The following is a 23818-nucleotide window of genomic DNA, read 5'->3' as shown; positions in this document are numbered from 1 at the left end:
GTTTTTTGCTCTCAGAGTCATATGTTACTGAATGGCTCTATGAACTTGTGAACAACTGTTACTGCTGCTGCTGGAGTAGGCTTTTATATTTGTGCCTGTGGCTGTTTTTTTCTTCTTTCATGCAAAGGCCACTCCGATGTCTTGTTTGTTGCATTAGTGTTCCTAAAACAGGATAAGCTCTGCCACACAGCGAGGAATCCCCCCTGTGTTGTGTATGTATGTTGTGAAATAGGACACACAGGCTTGGCTGGTGTCCATTTTGTACCCTGCCAAGTTGGATTTGTAGTTTTGTTGAAAACTTAACTCTGTCTTCCCCTTTTTTTCACCACATAGACACAAGTTTTAGGCAACTGTTGTAAAAAAAAAAGCCTCTTTAGCTTTTCAGCAGCTGTTTGTCTCATATCTACTACTGTTTAGGCATGTGCAATGTCACAGGGTAAGCTTTGGCCAGATGCCTCTGGGCAAAAGTGGGATACACTTTGGACAGGTCTCCATTCGATCTCAGGATTGCACACCTAAGGGACAATTTAGAGCCTCCAAAAAAACTTAAGGTTCATGTTGGGAAAGCCAGAGAAAAGGAAATAAGCCAGAGTCTTCATTCATGCACAGATAAGAAACACAAACTCCACACAGAAAGGGTCCAGCCAGGATTTGAACCAGTGTTCTCACATGAGTCGATAGGTCTACCCACCACACTACTGTGCAGCTCTATCTCACAACTTAATGTATATAATATCTAGTTTTTTATTTTTTTTAAAATAAAGCAACTTTTGCTAATGATTTGTAATGAAAAGTAATGCCCGCAACCCCAATACTTTGAATCACACAGGAGTGGGGGAGTTCCAGATGAGTTTATGTAAAATAGAAAAGATGTGTCAAAGTAAAAAAAAAATCTGACAAAGCAATATCTTTTACCATCAACAGAGGTTGTTTATAGGCAGAATTCAGCTTGTCTGAGTATTTGATATGTTTTTTCATAGTTAAATTGACTGTTTCAAACATTTTGGCAATGGCTAAATACATGATCCAATAAAACTGTTCTTAACTGTTCTTGGACCCAAGGTCATCTCAAGGCACTGCACAAACAATCAAAGAAACTAACAAATACTGTAATTAAAATACTTGGGATTGCTTTATACTCCATTATAGTCCAGAATACATAAAAAAGCCAAGATTTCATTGAAGGATTTGTGGTGGAATCCCCTGCACTGAGCATGAAGTTCAATAATACATATACAAATAATACATATATGTATTGGATGAGCAAAAGGGCATGTTTGGGCCATAACCTTCACACTAAGGGCACAATTATACTGGCAGGTTTCCATAAACTATAGAGCGACCGCGAACCAAAGAAAGTAAATGATGTAAACACAGCACAATTCAGTGAGCAATGAACAGCTGGAAGTATTAATCTGAATAAGTGTGGATCACATGTCATTGGAGAGCTGGCAGGAACAGACTGTTTTCTTTGTCACACTCTTTTTTTTTTTTTTTTTTCATGATCTGAGCTCATCTACTGCCGCCAAATGAGCAGCTGGTGGAACTGCAGCATTTTGTGGGGGGGTTTTAATCTGCGTTAGTCTTTGGTGGTCTCTTGACTGTGTTCTGTGAGAGCAAACCAAATAAAATAAAAAATGTGGGCAACGTATTTGTATTCCCTGTTCCCTAAAACTGAGGTCACTGAACAGGTTTTATGTTGAGAGAATTAAAATGCAATAAAAAAGTCCCAAACTTTAGCAAAAAGAAGAAAAAATGTTTTACAGTTAAAGGTTTTATGATCACAACATTTTAGCTGTTGGGGAAACCTAATTTCTGTGAGGATCGTCTTCAACTCACAAGTTCGACATGTTGCTTTCTTAAATGATGAAACATCGGGTAAATGGAGATTCTGACATGAACCTTTTGATATTTGTGATTTTGTTAAAAAGCTTTAATTCTCTAATAACTTATCTTTTGTGTACCCTGAGATGGACTGGTCACTTACCAAAGGTTTCCCCATCTTCACCCAGGAGTAGTTGAGATTCAGCACCATGACCCTGGGTTTGGGAGATGGGTGGATAGATGAAGGGATTTTTTTTGCTTCAACCATCAACAAGAGTTATATCAGGATCTTGTCCTAAAATAAATAAATAAAAATCTGCCACATAATGAGAAGCTTTGACTGGTGTCACAATGATCACCCCTCAAGATAAAGGGTTTTGAAAAGTATTAACCATTTCCTTTCCTTTATATGTCATGGCGGGTAGTGATTAATCAGTAACCATTTCAGTGGTTTGATATTAGCAATGAGGAGCAACTCACTGCCAATGAATGAGAATTAAATCATACACATGGATCACTGAACAGCTTTTAAACACCCAAATCGCCTCACAAGGAGATATATCTTCTAATTACATGAAAAAACTTGACAACATGGGAAAATTAATTAATTTTTACAAGTAATTTCTGTTAAAATGCAGTGCGTGAGAAAGCAAGACACCCAAGAAAAAGGTTTAGGATGCATGTAAAGTAAGGTTACACAAATGTACACAAAGTGCAAGCAAGATTTTGGTGGAATTTCAGATAGAAACACTTAGCCACATGATGTTTGGAGAACAAAGTTAGATTTGTGCTCTGTGCTTCTGCGTGTGCACACTGACAGTCAAATAAACAAGCTGTTTGATTAATGGTAACATGATTTATGTTTGATAATGAGTGTTTTTGTTGATCTATTTTTTGGTGTTGTCTTAGTTTTTCAACAGTATTTTTTTCCCATCTCTGTGTTTTGTCAAAGAGAGGCTGAGGACTCTTTGGCTCAGAACCAGAGAAAATCACTGCCTTTATTCAAATGATCATTGACATGCTTTGATAGTGGTTAAAAAAAGAAAAAAAAAACATTTTTGAGTGTCAAATTTCTCTACTCTGTCATTAGCAGATAAGCCAGTTTTAATATTTTTAGCTACAGAATTAAATTTCCTGCCAAACCCTCTACACTCGCCTCACTGAGTCCTGGCATTAGATTAAGTAAAAAGCCAAATCATCTAGTGTGGACCTCCACATAATGAGAAATCAACATAAGTTCCATTAGGAGAATTTTATAAAACGTAAATAAAAAAAAAATAAAAAAAACAGTTTTGTTTCACCATTTTTCTCCTAACAGAAAACAGGAAAGACATACAAAAAACGTTAGTTATTTTAAAATATTTTTTGAAGTCACTTTTACACACATAGAAATGTTAAATGTCCCAAAAATAATTTTCACAGAATTTTAAACTGTTCCACAAACAATAGAATTGCAAATGCTTTATATAAACCATAAATAAAACTTTAAAGGAAGCCTGGAAAGGTTATCTTTTTTCAGAGCTCATACAATTTTTATAGTTGGTACAAAATATGTTCACCTTTTTTAATGTATAAAAAAATGAAATAATGTTTTTTTAAACTTCATTAAGTCATTAATTCTATTTGTAAGTGCAGTCAAAAAAAAACTTGTGGGCTTATGCAAGCGACGTGATGTTTTGTTGTTGTTTTGATTTCACAAAATGCTTCTCTCAGTAAAAAGAAAGGTCATTAGTTTCATCAATTTCAGGCAAAAAACAAAGGGATGACAGCTTGTAAAGCTAATGCCAGTGTGCAAAACTCAGATGCAGCACATAAATCAATATTTAGAGAATCTTTAGAAAACTCACATCTATGCTGCAACACGCACACAAAAACACCATCGCACTTTTAGCGCCTTAACCAGCATTTCTGGGTTGCTTATAGGTGATACTTTTGAATTCAATTAGGTGACTTTGTAATGTAAAACGGTCTTGTCCTCTGTTCTTTTCCACAAAACAAATCAATGCCATGTTTCTCGTACAGGAAGTGTGTGATTGTTAACTTGGCCCTTAAATCCAGGGGGCATAAATCAGAGTAAAAAAGCATCCACCCACACCACCGCTCCATCTACTCACCTCAAGAATGGCAAAACAACATGCCTGCCAAATCCTGTCACTGGAGCATAGCAAAGAGTATTATGTTGAATTAAAGCCTGCTAGTGCGGACAAGCTTTATTATGACCCTATGAGAAACAATGGTTAACATATGACCAGAGAATAAAACACCATTTCTACTTGGAGATAATTCACAATGCAAACCTTGAAGGTAGACAAAAGGTTAAATGTCTGCTGATTTGTCAATAAATTTAATGATGAGGCACTACATTCATCTGGTTTGGTCTTATAAAATTATATTTTATGTCAACGTTTGCAATAAATTGGCCAACAACATCACTTAGTATCTTCAGTGTTATGAGGGCCAAAGGTTGCAAGAAAAAGAATGAGCCCTCATTAAAACCCTGGATGGCTGTACAGATGGGAACTGTTTTTAAAGGTACATGTGAGAGACGGCTCAGAGATATATCCAAATAGAGAGCAGCGCACAACACTCTAATGGGGAGAGCTTGATATCTGATTTTAGTGATTTAACAAACCTGCCATTGTTACACACAAAGCAATTTTAAATTACAGCTTAAAGATTATTTTGTAATGGAAAATTCACAGAGATTGCATTCAAGTGTGACTCTGCAACTCATTTCATAAGTTTGCTGATTGATAACATTGTTTTTTGCTATTTTTTTGCAAGTTTCTAGAAAATTATTACTGAAAGATTAATACTTTTTTTTTTGCCAAAACAAGCATTTTTTTTTATTATTTAAAGAGCCGGTAACTTTAATGTTTAATTGTTCAAATGTCATGCATGATTAAAGTGGTTTTTGGAGATAGAAATATCAGTTCTTCTTATCATTTTGAGATGGCGTTGCATTTTAAAACTTTGTGTACATTTAGATTTTTAAGATTTTTTTATGTTGCTGCAAATAATGATATGTGCTTGTATACCAGACAATTATACTCTAAATCTGCATTTCTCATACTTCTTAATTTGACCATCAACTGATTTGGGCTAAAAGTGTCTTCAAGTTAGTGACTCATATAAAATGTGAGTTTCCTCAGAATAAGTTCAGGATATTAGTGTTTATGGAAAAAAAAAAATTCTCGCTGTGCAAGTTTTTGTTTTTTTTTCTATAACCAAGTGTTGTTTTGATCCTGATTCACCATCTGCCAGTGAAAAGAAAAAAGTATTTGCAAGTGTTTATGATGTAACCTTTAATGATGTAACCTTTAAATAGAAAACAAGCAGTCTGTCTTGTGGAGTCAAATACATATGTTACGTTTACCTCTGATGTATCTTAGAGAGCACTACGTGATTATCAGATTTGTTCATGTTGTTACTAACAATCAGTGGTTTTAAACAAGATAATGTGCTGCATGGCTGACAGTTTTGAAGAATTGCATTCTGGACCCTCTCTTTCATGTGCTGCAGTTGTTTGTCTTTTTTGGTTGAATACAACCAAACAACAAAATTCCTCATTTGCACAAATGAACTGGACATGGTGAAGACTGTGTAATTTGGGTACACTCAAAGTTTGTTTTTCACTGTATATCTTTTTTTCAGACTTACTGTACCTTTTTTATTGTTATTATTTTATATTTTCATTAAGACTATCACTCGACACATAATTTTTATAAAAATATGCTGTTTTTATGGTTTTATACCTTTATGAAAAATCTTATCACATAAGCAATTAAGAGAAATAAATGAAAACAAATAAAGAGAACTGTTTCTGAATTTCATCTTACCATATATAGAGGCTTTCCATTAATTCTGCTCTGTCAGAATGTATTTCCTCAATAAATCTAGCACTATATACTGAAATCTTTCAGCTGTTGGGACGATAATTTTGAGATAATGACCTCATTTTTATTGTAATCTCAACAGTTTAAGCCCAGGTCCCCAAATCTTGTTCTGATGAGGTTTCCCTCATTTATGCAGTTAAAGAAGGCAATGAAAAAAAACTGTGTTTCCCCAGAGTGATCTGCATGATTGCAGCAGGGTGATGTCCCAGAGGAAGACAAAGCCAGAACGACTCAATGTTATTGATTTAGTAAAGTGTCAAAATATTAAAGGTCAATTAAGGGAGATTGAAATATTATCAATAGGTCTAAGAAATGCTCCACATTTTACTGCCAGCCTCTTGTGACTGAATAGTGGATGGTGTTGCTACGCTTCAAGCTGCTTTGGTGTTATGCCTTAGTTCCAACTGTCTCTATAGTGGGATATGGGCTGTCTGTTGGTGAAAATTGTCAATTTTAAGACCGTAGAACCCGTAGTGCAAAAATGTTAATGCACCTTTTTTCTACGGGCATGCTGTGGCTCCAGGTTGTACGGAACACTTAAACAACATAGTAGGGTTAAGTAAGGGTGAAGTAGGTGAGACGCAGACAAGTCGTATGGATTTTAACGCTTCAAGCTGCTTTGGTGTTATGCCTTAGTTCCAACTGTCTCTATAGGTGGATATGGGCTGTCTGTTGGTGAAAATTGTCAATTTTAAGACCGTAGAACCCGTAGTGCAAAAATGTTAATGCACCTTTTTTCTACGGGCATGCTGTGGCTCCAGGTTGTACGGAACACTTAAACAACATAGTAGGGTTAAGTAAGGGTGAAGTAGGTGAGACGCAGACAAGTCGTATGGATTTTTAAAGCCCCCCAAAACTAGTGCACTGTACAAGGGGCCTTCGTGTTTACAACCTAAATGTTGAAGATGAGTAAATTAGACAATCCCTGTGTATGTGTGGGCATCCTACAGGCACTCATGTATCACCTGCACACCCCATTCAAGAGGTCAGTAAGGAGCCAATACACACACCTAACTAATGACTTGAGTGTTGCATAGGGGCACTGTACAACAGAGTCACCCATATTTCACAAGTGCATGTCACTCACATTATCCTTGCTTATATCATCCCATTGTTTAGTAAATGTTTCAAAAAATAAATGAATATACTTCACGACACACTTACCAGACGAACAACAATGGCATGCTCCATTTTTCTTGACGTCCCTTAAGGTGCAAGTCACACTGAAGGCCCGTACACACCGGGACGAATTTCGCGCGCGATATTCACCGACGTTTAACGCCTCGTGACTAAACAATGGGCACCAATGTGAGAGTGCACACCGATGCGAAAAAACGCCACGCGTCAAAGCGTCACTTTTTAAAAAACGCCTCGGGTTCGTTTTTTTGGTTTGACGCGCCGCGTCAAAAACTATACGACCAATGAGAATGGCGCTTTTGCACACGTGTCTGGAGCTTCTGAAGTTACAGTAAAACACAACTTGGGGGCGCTCAAACACAAAACTGCCTTTCTGAGCACACATACCAGCGAAGAAGATGGACGCCAAGTAGCGTCTACCCTGCCGCAAAGAAATAATGACGGACATTCTAAAATATCCCCGAAAACGCTCATGATACATTTTCAGCTCTTGTACCAGTCGATAAAACTCCCCATGTTCTTCTCTTCTCGTAATTATGGGATGTACCCAAAATCGGCGTCTTTTCCGGCGTCTTTCATCATTCAACAGAACTATAATTTCTTCATTGCTGGAACTGGAGCTAGAGCTACTGGTGCTGGAAATATCCATGTTTTCTTTGTTTGATTCTGACAAGCGCGTAAATATTTGCTCTCTTCTTCTGAGTGAAAAGCGATCTTAAGAAGCGTAAAGTTGTGCAGCGCCACCTTGTGTACAGGGGTATTTCTGTTTTACATTAAGCGCCATCTAATGTCAGGGAATGAAATTACATGTTCACTCGGCTGATCGTCAGCGAAAATCGCCTGGGTGTGAACACAAAAAACGTGGCGAAAAACGCTGGCGAAAAACATATGGCGAATATTCGTCAAGGTGTGTACGGGCCTCTACACTCCCTTTAAAGTGCAACCGCACTTGTCTACAACACTGGCCCGGACAACCCAAAAATCGGCACTGTAAGGGTGCATGTGACTAGGGCATTATAAAATAATATTGGAACTGTCAGTTTACAGTGGTGGTAAACCCATTGAAGGAGTTAACCACCACAATGAACACCAGGCATCAACCATTCTGAGCCTCCTTTGTGAAATGTCCAAGAAAAACAAATAGTTGGATAAAGTATGAAATTATCCTCACATACCCTGTCTACTTATCTAATAAAGAGTTGTTTGAATCATAGAAAGAATCTCCATGTGGCTCTTTACCATATTGTTGTTCATTCCTGCAGCAGTGAGAATCTGTTTTGTTGTATCATTATGGAGAAATTGGTTCTCTATTCAGGAGTCTGAGCTATTTACTGCTTCACTTACCCAGTCAGAAACAAAGTAAAACTTTCATCTCCCCTCAGTGTCAACAGCAGCTGATAGCAATTAGGGAGAAAATATGGATACTGAAAGGCTGTATTTTATTCAGTGTTTACAGACACATTTCATTGCAAAACCCTTCTTGACTTCTTGTTATGCTTGTAGCCATCATCCAAGCCTAAATATTTCTTCTGACACCGTCTCAAATCAGGAGCAAAGTGAAAGAAATAATTATGCATCCTGGGTTTGGCTCTATTTGAATTCTTGTACATGGGATGGAACATTAGGATTCTCTTTCAGTTGTAGATTTTTCACTGGCCATCATTTAATTTATTAACTTTATGTAGATGTTGTGATTTTAGTCAGCTCAACCAGGGTGAAAAAGATCTATAATAATAATGGATAGGATTTATCTGTGCTTTTCAAGACACCCAAAGCACTTACATTATGTCCATTATTCATTCACTCCTCATTCATACTTGGTGATGGTAAGCTACTGTTGTAGCCACAGCTGCCCTGGGGCAGACTGACAGAGGCGTGGCTGCCATTTCGCGCCTACGGCCCCTCTGACCATCACCGGGATCAATCATGCGCATTCACACACCAGTGGAGCCACACTGGAGGCAAGGAGGGTGAAGTGTCTTGCCCAAGGACACAACGACATTTTGGCTGGTGGGAGCGGGGATCGAACCGCCAACCCTTTGATCATTGGACGACCCGCTCAACCACCTGAGCCACTGTCGCCCCTAATCTGAAGCAGAAAGTGGATGTATTAGCTTGGCCCTAAAAGTGCTGGGTTTTTCTTTTTTGTTTCATTTTACTCACTGATACTTGTGTGTTGTGCAACCTTTGCTTTTCTGCAGCTATCACACAGGTCTCCTGCTGAGCCAGAGTCAAGAGCTTTTTGCACTGAGCTTGGGTTTTCTCTGATGCAGGGCAAAATAAAGCCACAGTCTGCTCCTCATGAAGTGCCAGAGGAAAACTTACAGCAGCTTCTTTTTAAGATAAAAAAATAAAATAAAAAATGGTGGCACAGTTTTATTAAATGCTTGTGTTTTTCTAGAAAAATGTCATCAGCTAACTTTTAAAGGAGTTTTCTTGAGCTCGGTTTTTCAAAACAAATATATTAAACTCATTTGTATTTCTGTAACGTGCTATTACAGCCATTCTACACATTGATTAAGGTTTAACCCCGTCATGTCTAATTTCAAATTATATACAATTATATTATTTAATGATGCTAAATTTAGTCATGGTACATTGCAGATTAGCGATTTACAGTGTGAAAGGGTTACAGGGGTTAAAGCTGTTTGGTGTAGAACATGACACTTCTTTAATTTTATTTTTAACTTTAAAAAATGAAAACAAAATATTTCAGCGAAATGTGTTTGGATTCTGGCTTTAGGATAATAGCCATTTCACCAGAACCAAGACAGAAAATTTAAGAGATGTACACAACAGTGTAATATGGACAAAGAGTCTTGTTAATACCAAGTACTAGTACATACCAAATTCAGATGATTAAGTTGGAAAATTTAATTAGATGTGTAATGGTAATGTACCCGTAACCCTTAAATATTGGAGATGTCGCCAGCATTTAACACATCTCTTCAAACTACCCTAACTGTTCGACCAAAAAAAACAAATAACGTAATCTCAACAGATTCTGAAACAAAGACTTTACGACTGTAAAGTGTTGCATATCAGCTCAAAACTGTTTTTCTCAGATTCAGAATCCATTGGAATTAAGCTAATTGTGTGAACGATTGAAAAGTTACCGTAATTCAAAGAATCTCAAAACTGAAGCTCAAACTCAGGTTCTAAAGGGTTAAAGGCTGAACAGCTCACAGTGTGTTAGGAGATTTTGGGTAAGCTGTCACCAAAGAGACAATCATTCACAGCGATCCCCCATTCATTCAAACTATTAAACATTAAGCGTTAAACCAAGAAGTGGCAAATATTGCAACCAATAGAAGCAGATTGCAGGAAGGAGCAGTTCTCCATTAAATTTTATCTTAAGATGTAAGATTTACACCAAAAACAAACATATTTACAGCCTGGTTTTAAAAATCCTTTTAATCCATGCATGCACGTAAATCACAGCTGTGTGTGTATTTTTCCCATCTATCTATGATTTTTTTTACAGTTCAAATGTCTATGTCTTTGAGGTGTAGTGCTTCAAACTCTACTTTTTCCTCCTTTTTGCTGTTTTTGAATTGTTGTTGATTGGGGCAGAGTAAATGCCAGTCAACATGCCCCTCCAACTTCAGGCTCTACTTTCACTGTGCAGAATCCAAAGTGTGAAATCAGAGATTTGTCTGTCCAGTGTACATACATCTACGGTTTACACAGAAAATAATTTTTCTTTATACAGATTTCATTACCTTTGACCAACGATTCAATTTTATTAAACACAAAACTGAATAAATACTGAATGAGCTCTCAATGAACAAGTTAAAGTAAACAAACATAGAAAATAGATCTTTCTCAGTCACAAACTGAATGAGTGCTGCCAACACTTTGCTTCTATTTAAAAAAAGCATCTCATATTTTATCCTCCTCTCTGGGGAAACCAGTGTTTCATCTAGTTTTTCATCTAATAAATGCTGTTTCAGCAATTACTGTGGTTTTCCTTTTTTAAATTGTAGTTTTTTATCTGTTTTGTAAATGTGGCTCTTTTTGGCTCTTTTTGAGCAGAAGAGAGCAACGCAACCTTGCCATAGAAACTCAAACACACTCAAGCTCACCTCTGAGCAGACAGAGAAGATGAGTCATTGCAGAGCAGCAAATTGGCACAGCTCCGATAAGTCAGCTATGCAGGTCCTGGGGCATGCAGCTCAAACAAGTTTGGTTTCAGAGAATGAGCCAACCACCATTCATTTACAGCAGCATTTCTCACTTTAATCTTGACAGATGTAATAAAAAAATCTGTTTTTGTCAGCTCCATATGTGGATCCTTTAGTTGAACCACAACAGCCTCAGTCACCATTGTTTGTTTTTCACTGCCAACGTCTGAAGAATGAGCAGCAAAAAAAGTCACCTAGTTACTTGCAGCTTTGCTATGTTAAAAACTCTAAAATGCAAGAGTAAGGGAATTTTTTGTTTAATTATTTGAGAAAGCATTTTTGCCAAAAGAAAAACCACCTTATAGGAGTATGCATGCTGCTAAACGCTGTGATTGTTTTATGATCCCAGCATATGTTCAGGGACTCAAAAGCATCAATAGGGTTGAAAAATTAATTCACTAAACAAACATAACGATAAAACAAAATACTCAACTGTACAAGCATCAGCAAAGCAAACTGAAGGGAATTGTGAGCATTTAAGTTTGTAACAGCAGGGAGAAAAAAGGAAAGACTTTCTGACTATAAGGTGACTATATAGCCTCTGAAAACCATCTAACATGGAATGGGAAACTTTTGACCTCAGTTCTTTCCCTGAAACTAATGACTGACTCATCACTCTTCGTCAACATATAAATTCTGATTTTATCTTTAAAAAATTCCCCCCATCCCCAGTACATGCCCACCCAAGGGAAAGTTCAGCATAAAAAGGACATTAACCAAGATTAAACACATTTCAAGGTTTTTAGGTCAAAACACCTCATTTTTTTAAAAGAAAAATGGGACTTGTTCTTGGTTTTTTAAACTCTCATGTTTACTTTTCAGCTTATTTTACCATCTAGGTAGATGCCAACATTTTCGTATGATAACAATTTCTAACTTCTTTCCAATGTTTCTAACAGTTCATTGAATTTTCATGCAATCAACCTTAAATGTTTGAGTCACAATAGCTGGAAAAAGATTGGACTTCTATGAGCTGTGTCAATGTCAGGGCTAACAAGACCAACTACAGCAGTGTCATCTGAATTTTTTTATACAAAGCTAACACAAACTTCAGTCATCAGTTCTTTTTTTACTGAAAAAATAAAATTAAAAAACTGTGAACTTTCGGTATTTTTACAACATTTTTTCTAACACCACATCACATAACATCTACAGCTGTGAGGGCTCTACTTCGGAATAATATTTTATTTCTACTTGGTGATACTGGGCTTAAAGTTAATGTTCTCCTGTGGTGAAACGAGATTGCCTAGTCTGAAGGATAAACTATATTTGCCCACCCATGTTTTTCCATATGAGAGTTGATTAAAGCAGATGCTTTGTATTCGAAGGCTCACTGCACAGCAAAGATCTGTCAGGTGTTTGAATTACAGATGCAAATATAGTCAGGTGTTTTGCATACCAGCATCATTTGCACAGAAGAATTCTGCACCTACACCCTGGGCTTTAACATCATTAATTTGCTCCTGATCTCAACAAGATGGTCAACAAAAGGAATCTGTGAGATAAGCGTGATGGCAAAATATCACTAAAAGGTTTTTAACAAATGCTGCAAGGAGTGTTTGCATTGTGGAGCCCTCAACATTTATTATATCTTGAGTGGATAAACTGTATTTTAAAACCTGCTTGTGTGCAAAGCCTTAATTTATGGGCATCATCAGATCCTGAAGTGGTCTTAAAATTTGAAATACCTCTCCAAATAGTGTAAGCTCACTAATAAATGCATTAAAAAACACAACTAGATAGTACAATGAAAAATCAGCTGCAGCAGATGGCCCTGGCTAATTAACAAAACAGTGCAACTAAATATGTCATGCAAATTAAATAAATAGATTACCTGTTATGTGAATACAATCAATTCCAGAGGAGTGATTTAGAAACCAACCACATGCTAGAACTCGAACTCCAGTGACCTATATATTCATATTCATTGACATAAAGTCATAATAATGTCATTTGACAATCCAAAGCTTAATGCAAAACAATTCAGCCCAATAAAAGAAAAACATTTTCAACTTCCGATTAGGAAAATACATGTACATATTCCTGCTGAAAGCAACATGTCACCTTCATGGAAACTGACAGATTGTGACTGTGACGTGGTGTGACAGCAATCTGCTATTTTTGCCCCCACATTGTACCTGATAATAGCTACAACAATTAAGCAGCTTTGCACACTGCTGATTTCTCAGCTAAGCACATGTTGGGTGTCATAGCTGAGAAAGCTTCATGCCAGGCTGGGAAACACAGGCCAATTGTTTGCTCTAGTCTTTCAAATAATGTATTTTGGCTAATTTTAAAAACATGTAAAAAGGGATAATTCAAAGCTCCCACAGTGCATGATGCTTTCCCCTATTCAGCAGGCCAACTGGTATGGTTGAGATGAGCAAACCTTGTATCTTTTACTTAGGTTAAGCACTGCGTGGCTTTTTGAATGGCTTCGAGATGCATCTATTTCTGTGATATGAACAAGGGGATGTGGCACAAATTGGAAATCCAAAAAATCCAGCAAAGAAACAACACAGTATTAAGAATTGCAGAACAAGAGCCTGAAGACAATTGCAGTCAGACCTCTTAATGAACACACGTCAACCCACTAAAAGTTGGGAAAATTTTATTTAATATTAGAAAATTTCCTGGAATGTTGGTCAAGAAGTATCCTCTTTTTCTTTATTTCAACTTGGCTTAAAAGTTGTTGCAAAAACCTGACATTTCTAATGAAAATTCCCTTCGCTAGCATAGTTGGGCAAACTTCAGGGGGTTTGTACAGAATTCTAATAATTTCATTAAAAAAAAACAACAGAAAATTTAAAATTATAATTTTTTTTAATATTTTAACTCAAATGTTGTATTCACGCTGAACAGGTTTTTCTGTTAGGTCACCGTAAAGACAAGACGAGGTGTCATGGAGGGGACAGGAAGTCATAAGGGGACAGGAAGTCATCAAACTGGCCCACGAAGATTATGGGTGTATTCATACTGGAATAGTCTAATTTGATCGAGTCTTGAATCTTGCGCTTTGTCTGTATTCAGACTGCCTTCAAGGGGACTAAGAACCATAACTGAAGATTTTTTTCAGTCATTGGCCAGGAATTATGAAGCATAGCAACGAGAATCAATAATTATGGAAAGGGGCTGGAGCTTAGTTTGATTGGAAACAAACTGAGAACACCTCAAAAATTGGTTTAGAGAGCGGTCCCTGGTCTCGGACCAGTGTCCGCTTGGGTGTATTCAGACTGAAAACTTGTTCTGGATTATCGGGGTAAACTTAATCGGATTCACCTTAAGTAAACCAAATGTGTCCAGTCTGAATACACCCTAAAATACCATAAATTGTCCATCATCTAAATCCAGCTTCTGCGGTAGATGGTAAATCTCACTGTGAGTATCTCTTCTCTGTGAAACCAAATATGGTGTTATCTAAATATGTTATCAGTCCCTTTGTAGAGCTCTTCAAAACAAATAAATTCAAGCTACTTTCTAAAGTAGTGCTTTTCATTAACCCTTGTGCTATCTTAGATGACCCCACCCTTACATTGACGTGTTCTCCCTACCATGACAAAGGTGGATAAAGGTGGAAAGATTTCATGTAATCCATGGACATCAGTGAAGATCACAAATCATTGAAGAAAAAAGGTTCAGCGCACTGTATAGTGGGTCTAGATGACCCAACTCCCAATGTTAAAGTGCCTAGGATAGAACAAGGGTTACACAGCAATGGGGTTGTTAAAAACTGAAAGTTTGTGGTCTACTGAACACACTTTGGTACACATGTATAGGAGCAAATTTGCCACATGGCCAAACAGAGGGGATCAAGATAAATATGAAGATAACCTTGAGTTTGACATCAGTAGTACTGAAACTAAATTAAATTTTAGTAGGTGTTTAAATCACATTTTGAAAAAAAGTCTGTTAGTTCATTAAGGTTTTTTTCAAAACAATTTGATTTAGGGTATTGTCTAGGGCACGTTTTGGCTAATTTAATTCTTTCATCTCAAGATTTTAATATGTTAGCCCATAAATAAGTACACTTGTCAAAGCATAAAGTGTCTTGGACATGTGTTTAGTTGGACAGGTATTTTGCTTGTCTGCAGCGGTAACAAAATGCTGTGTGTGGTAAAAGCATTTTATAAATATTATCTATGTCTACTAGAGACAGAAAACTGCTTTTACTATTTAGATTTTGCTTCACCAAGTGCAGCTTCTCCTAGTTATTTTTTTCCAGCAACACAAAATACATTTTTGTTGAAAAGTCACACTGTGTCTCATTACCAGAAATGCTATTGCCTCCCGCCTCGTTGTAAAAGAACAAACCTTGAAAACATTTAGAAATCATCTACATAACTTACAATGAGGAAACCCTTTCTGTTATATGGAATACATTTATATTTCAAATGACTTTTTATCATAGAGCTGTGTATTTTATTTTTCACTTTTCTGGGTATTGTGACCCCCCAGCTCCTATATGTTACAAGCTCATTATATCTTCTTGTGAACAAGGCTGTCTGCCGCATGCTGCAGTGATGCTGGTCTTTCTGAAGGGCTCAGCAGTGCCTAACTGAATCGCTGGTGTTGTAAAGCAGGGAGGTTTGTGAGATCAGATCTGTCTGTGCACGTTTTTACACAGCAATAATGTTTATATCAGCACAAAAGAATGGACAATTTGTGTTTCTGCTGTTCTCTGTTAGCAGCTCTACAGATCAAGGAGGGACTGGACCGAGGAAAATTACTGTGTATTTATAGAGTTTTTGTTGTGAGATCAGCTGAAGTGCAACTTTTTTGCATTCACAAATAGCAATTCACAGCTGCCTAATTTCTTGTCACACGTTTTATTTTAATTTTATTTATTTTTATTCTGTTACTACCTGACAGGAGGACACAGGGGTTAAAATGCATTTTTCTTACTGCTGTTGAGTTCACACTGTGGGGATGGGGAGGGGGGTGGTTAAAAAGGGTTTACAGAGACTCTATAAAAATATGCTTGAATGGGTCTTTTGAAATGTTTTTCTCTTTTCATAATAAGTGGATAATGAGACAACAGCTGAACTTTTTGAGTGTAGTTGTTTAAGTCAAAAATACAAATTTGACATTTTTTGTCAATATAAGTTAAAGGGAAGGCACAGTAATTGATAGTGTCCTATACAGTGTCGGTGTTTCAGACGTTGTGTCCTCTCGTCCTCAGCGAGGAAAGATGATCAAAGCAGGAGGATGTAATCTAGAGGAGGTGGACAGAGAAGAAGGATACGTTTCTGACCTCACATTCTTTACATCTTACAGTGACATCTTTTATTACAAATCCCAAATTAATTTGACAAAGCTTAATTTCTGGTCAAGTATTACTTAATATTTACCATTAATTATAATGTAAATACATATATTTTGTTATCATTATTATTCTTATCCTGCAGGGCTCTGTCACTTAATTTGAATCCCTGTTAGCTGCTTCTTATCTTAGACCAGTGTAGAGAGTGGAGCCGGTTAATAAACAAAATTAATGCATTTTGTGGTACAAGCACCAAATCTGGCATGAGTTTATCTCAGGATCAGAAAAGCATGTTAGCCATAAGAAAAAAACATATATATAAATAAATATAGACACACACACATAATAGTGTTCTGTAGGTAGACGCTCAAGCTTAAAGCTTGTTCATGAACAGCCCATATTGTTGAGACTGGGACAAAAAGACTGAATATTTTTTGTTACAATTGTGTATGGTCGCCATCTTTACAAGGGACTGTTATTTTTGATTTTTCTTGCTTACTTGCTTGATTACAAGGCCAAAATTCACCATTGCCAAAAAGCACAATTTGTCTGAAATAAAAACCTAAATGACAAGAGTCTACATGACAAGAGTATACATGACACGATGTGGCCTTGGATACCTAGATTTTCCACTTTATGGGCTTATAATTAACTTGTTTTAGTCCTTCCAAATACAAATTCCCAAAATCATGGGGTAATAGATGAATGCGGTCTGTGTTGGGTCACAAATGAAATGCACAATTTGTAGTGGTTGGTAATTAAGTTGAACTTTCTTGTTGGGAGGTGTGATGAAAATAATTCCTCCAGAGTTAGCAGAAGGACCTGCATGTGGACAATTTGAGCAGTGTTTTCTGGTTTCCGGGTCTTTATTGGAGAAGATAGTGTATGAACAACACGACAGTAAAATAAATAAATAAAAAGATTCAAATTAATCGGCTTTACCTCTTTAGAACATTTAGATTGGAACTTTTGTCACAGCAGTGTCTGGTGTCCTTCAGATGCTCCTTCTCTCCTAACCTACGGGACAAGCTGTGGCACCACAGCAACTGAAAAAAAAGTGGTGCCAAGAGTCATAAAGAATGGAAAGAAAATCACCAACACACACATCAGCTTTCTGCAAAAGGCAGCAACACCTCCCCGTGTCTGCCGAAAGTATCCAGCATTTTTTAAAAGGCCATTATTACCCAGCACATCAACAGTTTGAACTTCTCCCCTCAGGAAAGAGATACAGGGCCATCACAGCACTGACAACAAGACTAATGAACACCTTCTCCCTCCAGCCATTATCACATTAAATTCTACAATCATACGATTTAAAATTGCTGCAGTAACTTAGTTATTGCTATTTATTAAATAAAAAAAAGTGTCTTATAATGTAGCTCAAGTGCAGAAATGGCATATCAAAACATATACGTTTCTTTTTTAAAACAATACAAGACACTTTTATGAAATGCATTTGCTTGATTTGCAGATTTAACATTTTACAAGAGTGTTTTGAAAACGTTATCCCTTTAGTCTTGTTGTATTATAACAGTGAATGCATCAAAAAACTGTCTTTCTACAAAGTGATTATAAACCTTTCAGTTTAGATTTTAAAGGTTAAGAACCAAGGGCATTTATTATCCAGAGTACGGTCTGTGTATTATCTTTTAACATGTTTTAAATCCACACAGAAAAATCTGGAATATTTAACTTGTTCCTAAAATAGAGTAATTTAAAAACTACTCAACTAGTCAAATAGTTGTATTTGCTTAGAGCTGAAAAGCAGCTGACTGGGAGAAGGCTGACAGAAAATGCAACAGATTTATTAAAAAACAAACAAAGAAAAATAATTAAGATATAAAACAACCTAGACGGGACGATCTGAAACATGCATACAAAATCCCCCCAAAAAATCCAAGAATCCAAGATTGGAGACACTTCAACTTTGGAGTTGTTTGCTCATGTGCTAGAGTTTCATTATAAAGAAGATGTGGTGATTGCAACCTGAATCCAGATGTAAGAAGTCAGATTACATGATCAAGCCATATATTAAATGTATTAATGCTATCTCCTTTTTTAATTTTTGTTTGCAGATTCCCCAGCTGAGCTATGCATCTACAGCTCCAGAGCTGAGTGACAACACCCGCTATGACTTCTTCTCTCGTGTGGTGCCTCCTGACACATATCAGGCCCAGGCCATGGTGGACATTGTCAAGGCAATGCGCTGGAACTATGTCTCCACAGTGGCCTCAGAAGGGAACTATGGGGAGAGTGGCATTGAGGCTTTTGTTCAGAAGACTCGGGAGGATGGTGAGTACACACTTGTCCACAGATACAGATAGTTTTTATCTTATCAATTATCTGTTTAAAAAAAATAAAAACGGTCTCTGTGGGATTTCATGACATAAGAAAAAACAAAAAATATGTAAAGAATTGAGATGAATAAATAATGCAGTTCAACTAAAAATGGCAATAATATGAGTGCAAAAAAGTATCCCAACTCAAACTGATTTATATTTCTTATTTATCTATAACCATGAATGCATCTCCAGCAATATCTCATGCAAAACCTAACTCTCCCTCAACAAATGGATTTAAAACTTACTATGGAACAGGCTTTTCTTTTAGTCAAACAAAATCTTGCAAAGCATCTAAAGAGATGCATTCTGTGTTGATAATAAAATAAAAATCAGCTTTTATTTCAACCTAAAACTAGGTGGAGCAGAGGCTGCAGCTGAATTAGATGATCCCTGAATGTTCACTTCACAGCTGGCTGCACTAATCTTTATTGTCCAGCCCCAAGGAAGCCTTGTTATCATGTAAATTAGGTTGGTGTGGAAGATGTAGAAGACAGGTATTGTTGGCATTTCTCTATAGTTACTGATCTAGGAATATGTTTAGCCTTTTTTTTACTTAAAAAAAATATCATGCTAATATGCTGATTCAATGCCAATTCCTCTGCAGAATTTAGCATTTAACATTTCTCAGCCAACTGCAAATGTTGTATACCCTTACCTTTTAGTAACTCCTTGTAACATGAAGCTTACACAACATGATACTTGTGCTGCACTCTGAGAAAAGGGCAAAGGTTAAATTGTCAAAGCAAAAAGAACAGCAGAGAGAAAAACTAACAACATACAATTCCTCCTGTCTGTATATTGTCTCCAACAAGTGCAATCTAACCCAAAAAACACGTCAGACTATTGTACCCACAAATACATTGCCAAAATAGGAGTTATAAATGTGTAATTTAAAAATTTATAATACAAAAATTAACCAAAAAGTCACCATGTTAGGCAAGGCTGGTCTTAGTAGTCCTTTAACTTTCAATTATTAATAAGAGCCTGGACCTTTACTGCTGAGTACACTGCCAAAATATTCAAATTTATTTGATCTTGATTTGGTTACTTTTACATTGGGATAGTTCTAAGAACTCAGTTTGAATAAAAGTAAAATGCAGAAAAAAGCCTAATCTTCTTTACAAATGTCTGAGAAGAATCAAACCACCAGCTGCTCATTAAGTAATGGCTAAAAACAAATGTACCAGAATGTAAAATAAATAAAACGAAAATGAAAATTCTCAGTGATAGCAAGAGCTTATATAGTTTTTACCAATGTTTTCAATATTTTATAAGATGAGCCCTTCATAAGGATTGTGATGTAAGCTGTTTTTTCCACCTACTCATAAGGCTTTGCCACCTACATCATTTGCTTTCTTTAGTTTGCATTCACACTCAAGTGAATCGAGGTCCTCTGAGATCCATATTTTCAAGCAAAGCAGGGTTTGTTTGTTTGTTTTTACACCAAAGCAAAGGTGAGTGTCACACTCGCCATTCTCATTTATCATTTTGATAAAAATTGATGGTTATGCTGAGTACTAAAGATTTTACGCATTTGTTCTGTTTGCACTCTTATACTGTCACAAAAAGGTGCAATTTTTTTTCTTTTTCTTCGTTGGTTAAACTAAACCGCAGCAGGACTGATTCTGTAATATCATTTGATTCACCTGATGGTTCAAGGCAGACAATCTGAAGAAATAAACTCTGATCCAGGCTCAAACAGGCCAGTGAGAATTGATTTTAGACAAAAAGAAAGACTTTGGAAGTTATTTATGTTTGTGTCGAAGCCATCTTGCCTGTTTTTTTTACCTTTTTTCCATAAATTGTTGGTCCATCTCCTTGAAGGAAGAGTACCGTATATTAGCTGAGGTATTAGAATGATTTTTTTTAATACATTACCTTTTTTACCAACTGAGAATTGAGTTGCATTATGAAAAACTGAAAACATGAACAGAAAACAAAAGGTAGACTATTCTACACATCCAAGAGGGTATAGAATTAGGGCTATGAAAACTATGATCTTAAGGGAGCATTTATGCTCCTTGACTGCACAAAACAATCTTTATGTACAGAAAAAATTGCCCCAAAGGGCATATGCCTTAGCTGTGTGCACAGATTCCACAACCCGGAGCAGAGATGAGTGGTGCTCAACTCATCCTAAGGGTCTTCAGCTCTCTCATCATTATAACTTTGAAACTTTAGAACCCAGAGGCTGTTTTAGATGTTTCTCACCTGACTAAATAATGTCAGTACTCTTTTATGTTATGGCACCTTTCAAAGACAGGTGGAAATGTTGGGGACTTAGCTACTTGGAGCAATGATGCTTTAGACTCAAAAGATAACATTTGAATTATGCAAAGCACCAAACATGTAGTACATGTACTTAATGAATGCTGCAACAAATAAATGTTTAGGTTTAGCATAGAATGTGCAATATTTGAAAATTTTTGCTTCTGTGCTTGTTGAAATGTGTATTTATAATAAAATAGTAACAATTTAAAAAATTGTAAGAACCAATGGAGTAGTTTTCTCTCCTAAGCACTCAGTTTGAAATCTTAATCAGGATGCTGCTTATTATGATAAGTAAACTAACTAGTGAGGCTTTGTAAAAGTCCTGCATTTCCAAAATGAGTAAATGCCATTATAGAACACAGGTATCATCATATGGTAATCAGAGTGCCGCACACTGCAGCCTTACTCTGACATATTGCATTGGTCCGAGCTGCTGAGACTATAATAGCCTAAGAGAGCAAATTGTCTGAGTCAGCTCCCACAGCAGCCCGACAACCCTTCCAGTCACCCACATGGAGTTTCACCAGCACAGCCTTCCCCTCTTTCCCATTTTACATATAAACGATCAGTGCAAGGAAGACGCAGAATCAGGCTTTTTGATCTGTACTTTTATGACTTTGTCAATTAATGCTCTTTACTCCACTTCCAACTGTCTGATGTGACATATGCTGGTAAAGGTTGTGATGTTTTGTTATCTGATTATTTTCAAACTTATTTTTTTGCCCTTTTCCTTTGAGCTCAGAGGTAACCAAATAAGTGAACATCTCTAAATAAAAAAAAATCCTCTCTCTACGCTTTGGCTCAGCTTCCCCTTATTCTTGTCCATGGACATGTTGCTTTTTCCATGTCACAGTAGGCCAACTCTTTTTTTTTTTCTTTTTTAGGATTTATTAGCAGGCTGTTTTTATATTGGGCTTGGATGTGGTGCTAGTCTTTAATCATTAACCAGAAAAAGGGGTCCTTTGAAATACTTTACATTTCATATTTGTTTTTCTTTTCTTTTCTTTTCTTCCATTCCTAAGTAAACTGTCAATTATTAAAGAGGGTGTTGGATGTGCTTTGCTGTTGGGGCGTGTTCTTGAGTGATATAGACACAAGCTGCCTGTTTCGTTAACTGAATTACTTTAACTGAACATAAACTGAATCCATTTTCTATTTGGCAAACTTGATTAAAAATGACTTTACTATTTATGAATGTGGCTGATTTGGATGTCAAAGTGAACAGAAGACAGAACACCTCAACATATGTGGGCAGAAGACACCCATCTTTGTGTCTTTCTTTTCTGTCAAGATCCTGATTAGTATAGATTAGTATAGAGAATGGCCCAAAAAACATTGTAAATCAAGTTATAGAAACCCTGTCAATAATAAATCTATCAAGATTTATTTTGTATGTATCAGCCTGCCTAACATCAACATGAGGAAACCTTAATAGTGAAGTAACTACCACCCCTGTATCACAAGGAGGATTACATATTAGCTGCAGCGTTGGAATGAAACACCACATGTGGGGAATGAAAAATTACAAAGAAAGAGAGGACACAAGCAGCCCTGAATTGCTCCAGGGTGATGCATTTGTGCATTCACAGAATGACAGCATTGGACGGTGCTGATATTATTTCTATGATTTGAAATAAAAAAGTAAGCTACATAAGGAGGGACATTATGAATACGAATTTTGCCTAAATCACTTCAAAAAAAGATATATAAACTACCATTGTTGTTTATTTGTTCAATGATATATTTTAATTATTAATTTATGATAAAGGTTGGGAGTGGTTCAATATTCATGTTCTGAGAAAATACCACCACAGTATATGCACCCAGAAAAGCCAAAATAGTTTTGCCAAAAATTACAAAATCGAGATACTGACATTTTTTTAGATTGATTAGTGTTGTCAGTTCACTTTTCATGCATTAAAAGAAATTTGTGCGTCTTTAAGAACAGCCTGAAAGTGTAGCGCTTATTCCGCATACTACAAAATCGCAAAACTGAAATTTAATGCTGTGTTGTGACAACAAATGAAATAAACTCCAGCCTGACAGGATTTGGGAATGCAAATACAGCTTGGGTTTGTATGACATACGATTATTCAAAGAAGTGTGAAATACCATGAGATCTGTTCTGTACAAACAACCCTAGCAGTTACAAGGGAAAGCAGTGCAAAATATATTGCAGGTTGTATGACTGGATTAGAGTAAAGCAGGCCTCCAAGCAAAGCAACAGGGAGACTTTTGAACATCTGTATTTTAAATGACCACAGTCAAAGAGGAGGGAGATCATGGCACTAAGCAATGTTCCTGTTTCCTTCCATATGGCCTCTTAATCTCTGGCTAACACTCTTGTGTGGTTTGTCAGCCAGTTATGGCCTTATTTATTATGTTACACCACACAAATGACCCCTAGTTGCTCCTGTTTCATTTGGTTTAAACTGTTTCTTGTCATTGCTTAATTGGGCAAAGCTAATGGTTGAATGATCATCATTCATGTGTAGCATTTCTCTCTCTGTGACACCACACTTAAACTGCCAGCAATGCAGCGTCAATGCAAAAGTCAATTTTCCACAGCGAGTATTGCTGCTTGAACTTTGATCTTAAAAATTGCTTTAAAAAATACATTTGTTAACCACATCATTTCACATGACATTTTATACTTATGGTTATGAATTGATTACATAAATGCACTTCCAGACATTTTCCCACATGGGAGCATGTTCTCTATTATGCAAATGTAAATGAATAGACATTGAAACAGGGAAGATGACTGAAGAAAGTCTGTGCTACTCAACGAATCAAAAGTGGATAGAAAACCAAAGCAATGGATTAGGGTGTGAGGGAGGTTATGTGGGATGCTGCAGTTTATTTTAGCTTGATGTTCTCAAGGGAAGCTGCACATATTGGCCA

At 36.6% G+C, this 23818-nt stretch overlaps 1 protein-coding gene across 1 annotated transcript in view; it reads left to right on the top strand.

The window, feature by feature from the left end:
* Positions 1 to 23818, top strand: part of LOC101157686 (metabotropic glutamate receptor 4) — a 191537-nt gene that overhangs the window by 87611 nt on the left and 80108 nt on the right. Inside the window, exon 3 of the mRNA XM_004068826.5 lies at positions 18377 to 18593. Coding sequence (XP_004068874.1) covers positions 18377 to 18593 — 217 coding nt within the window. The remainder of the gene's footprint in view (positions 1 to 18376; positions 18594 to 23818) is intronic.

Source organism: Oryzias latipes, chromosome 5 (genome assembly GCF_053564925.1).
Source record: "Oryzias latipes strain Hd-rR chromosome 5, Olatipes_Hd-rR_3.1".
Taxonomy (NCBI): domain Eukaryota; kingdom Metazoa; phylum Chordata; class Actinopteri; order Beloniformes; family Adrianichthyidae; genus Oryzias; species Oryzias latipes.
The sequence above is the reverse complement of the archived record's forward strand: the minus strand, read 5'-3'. Positions and strand labels throughout refer to the sequence as shown.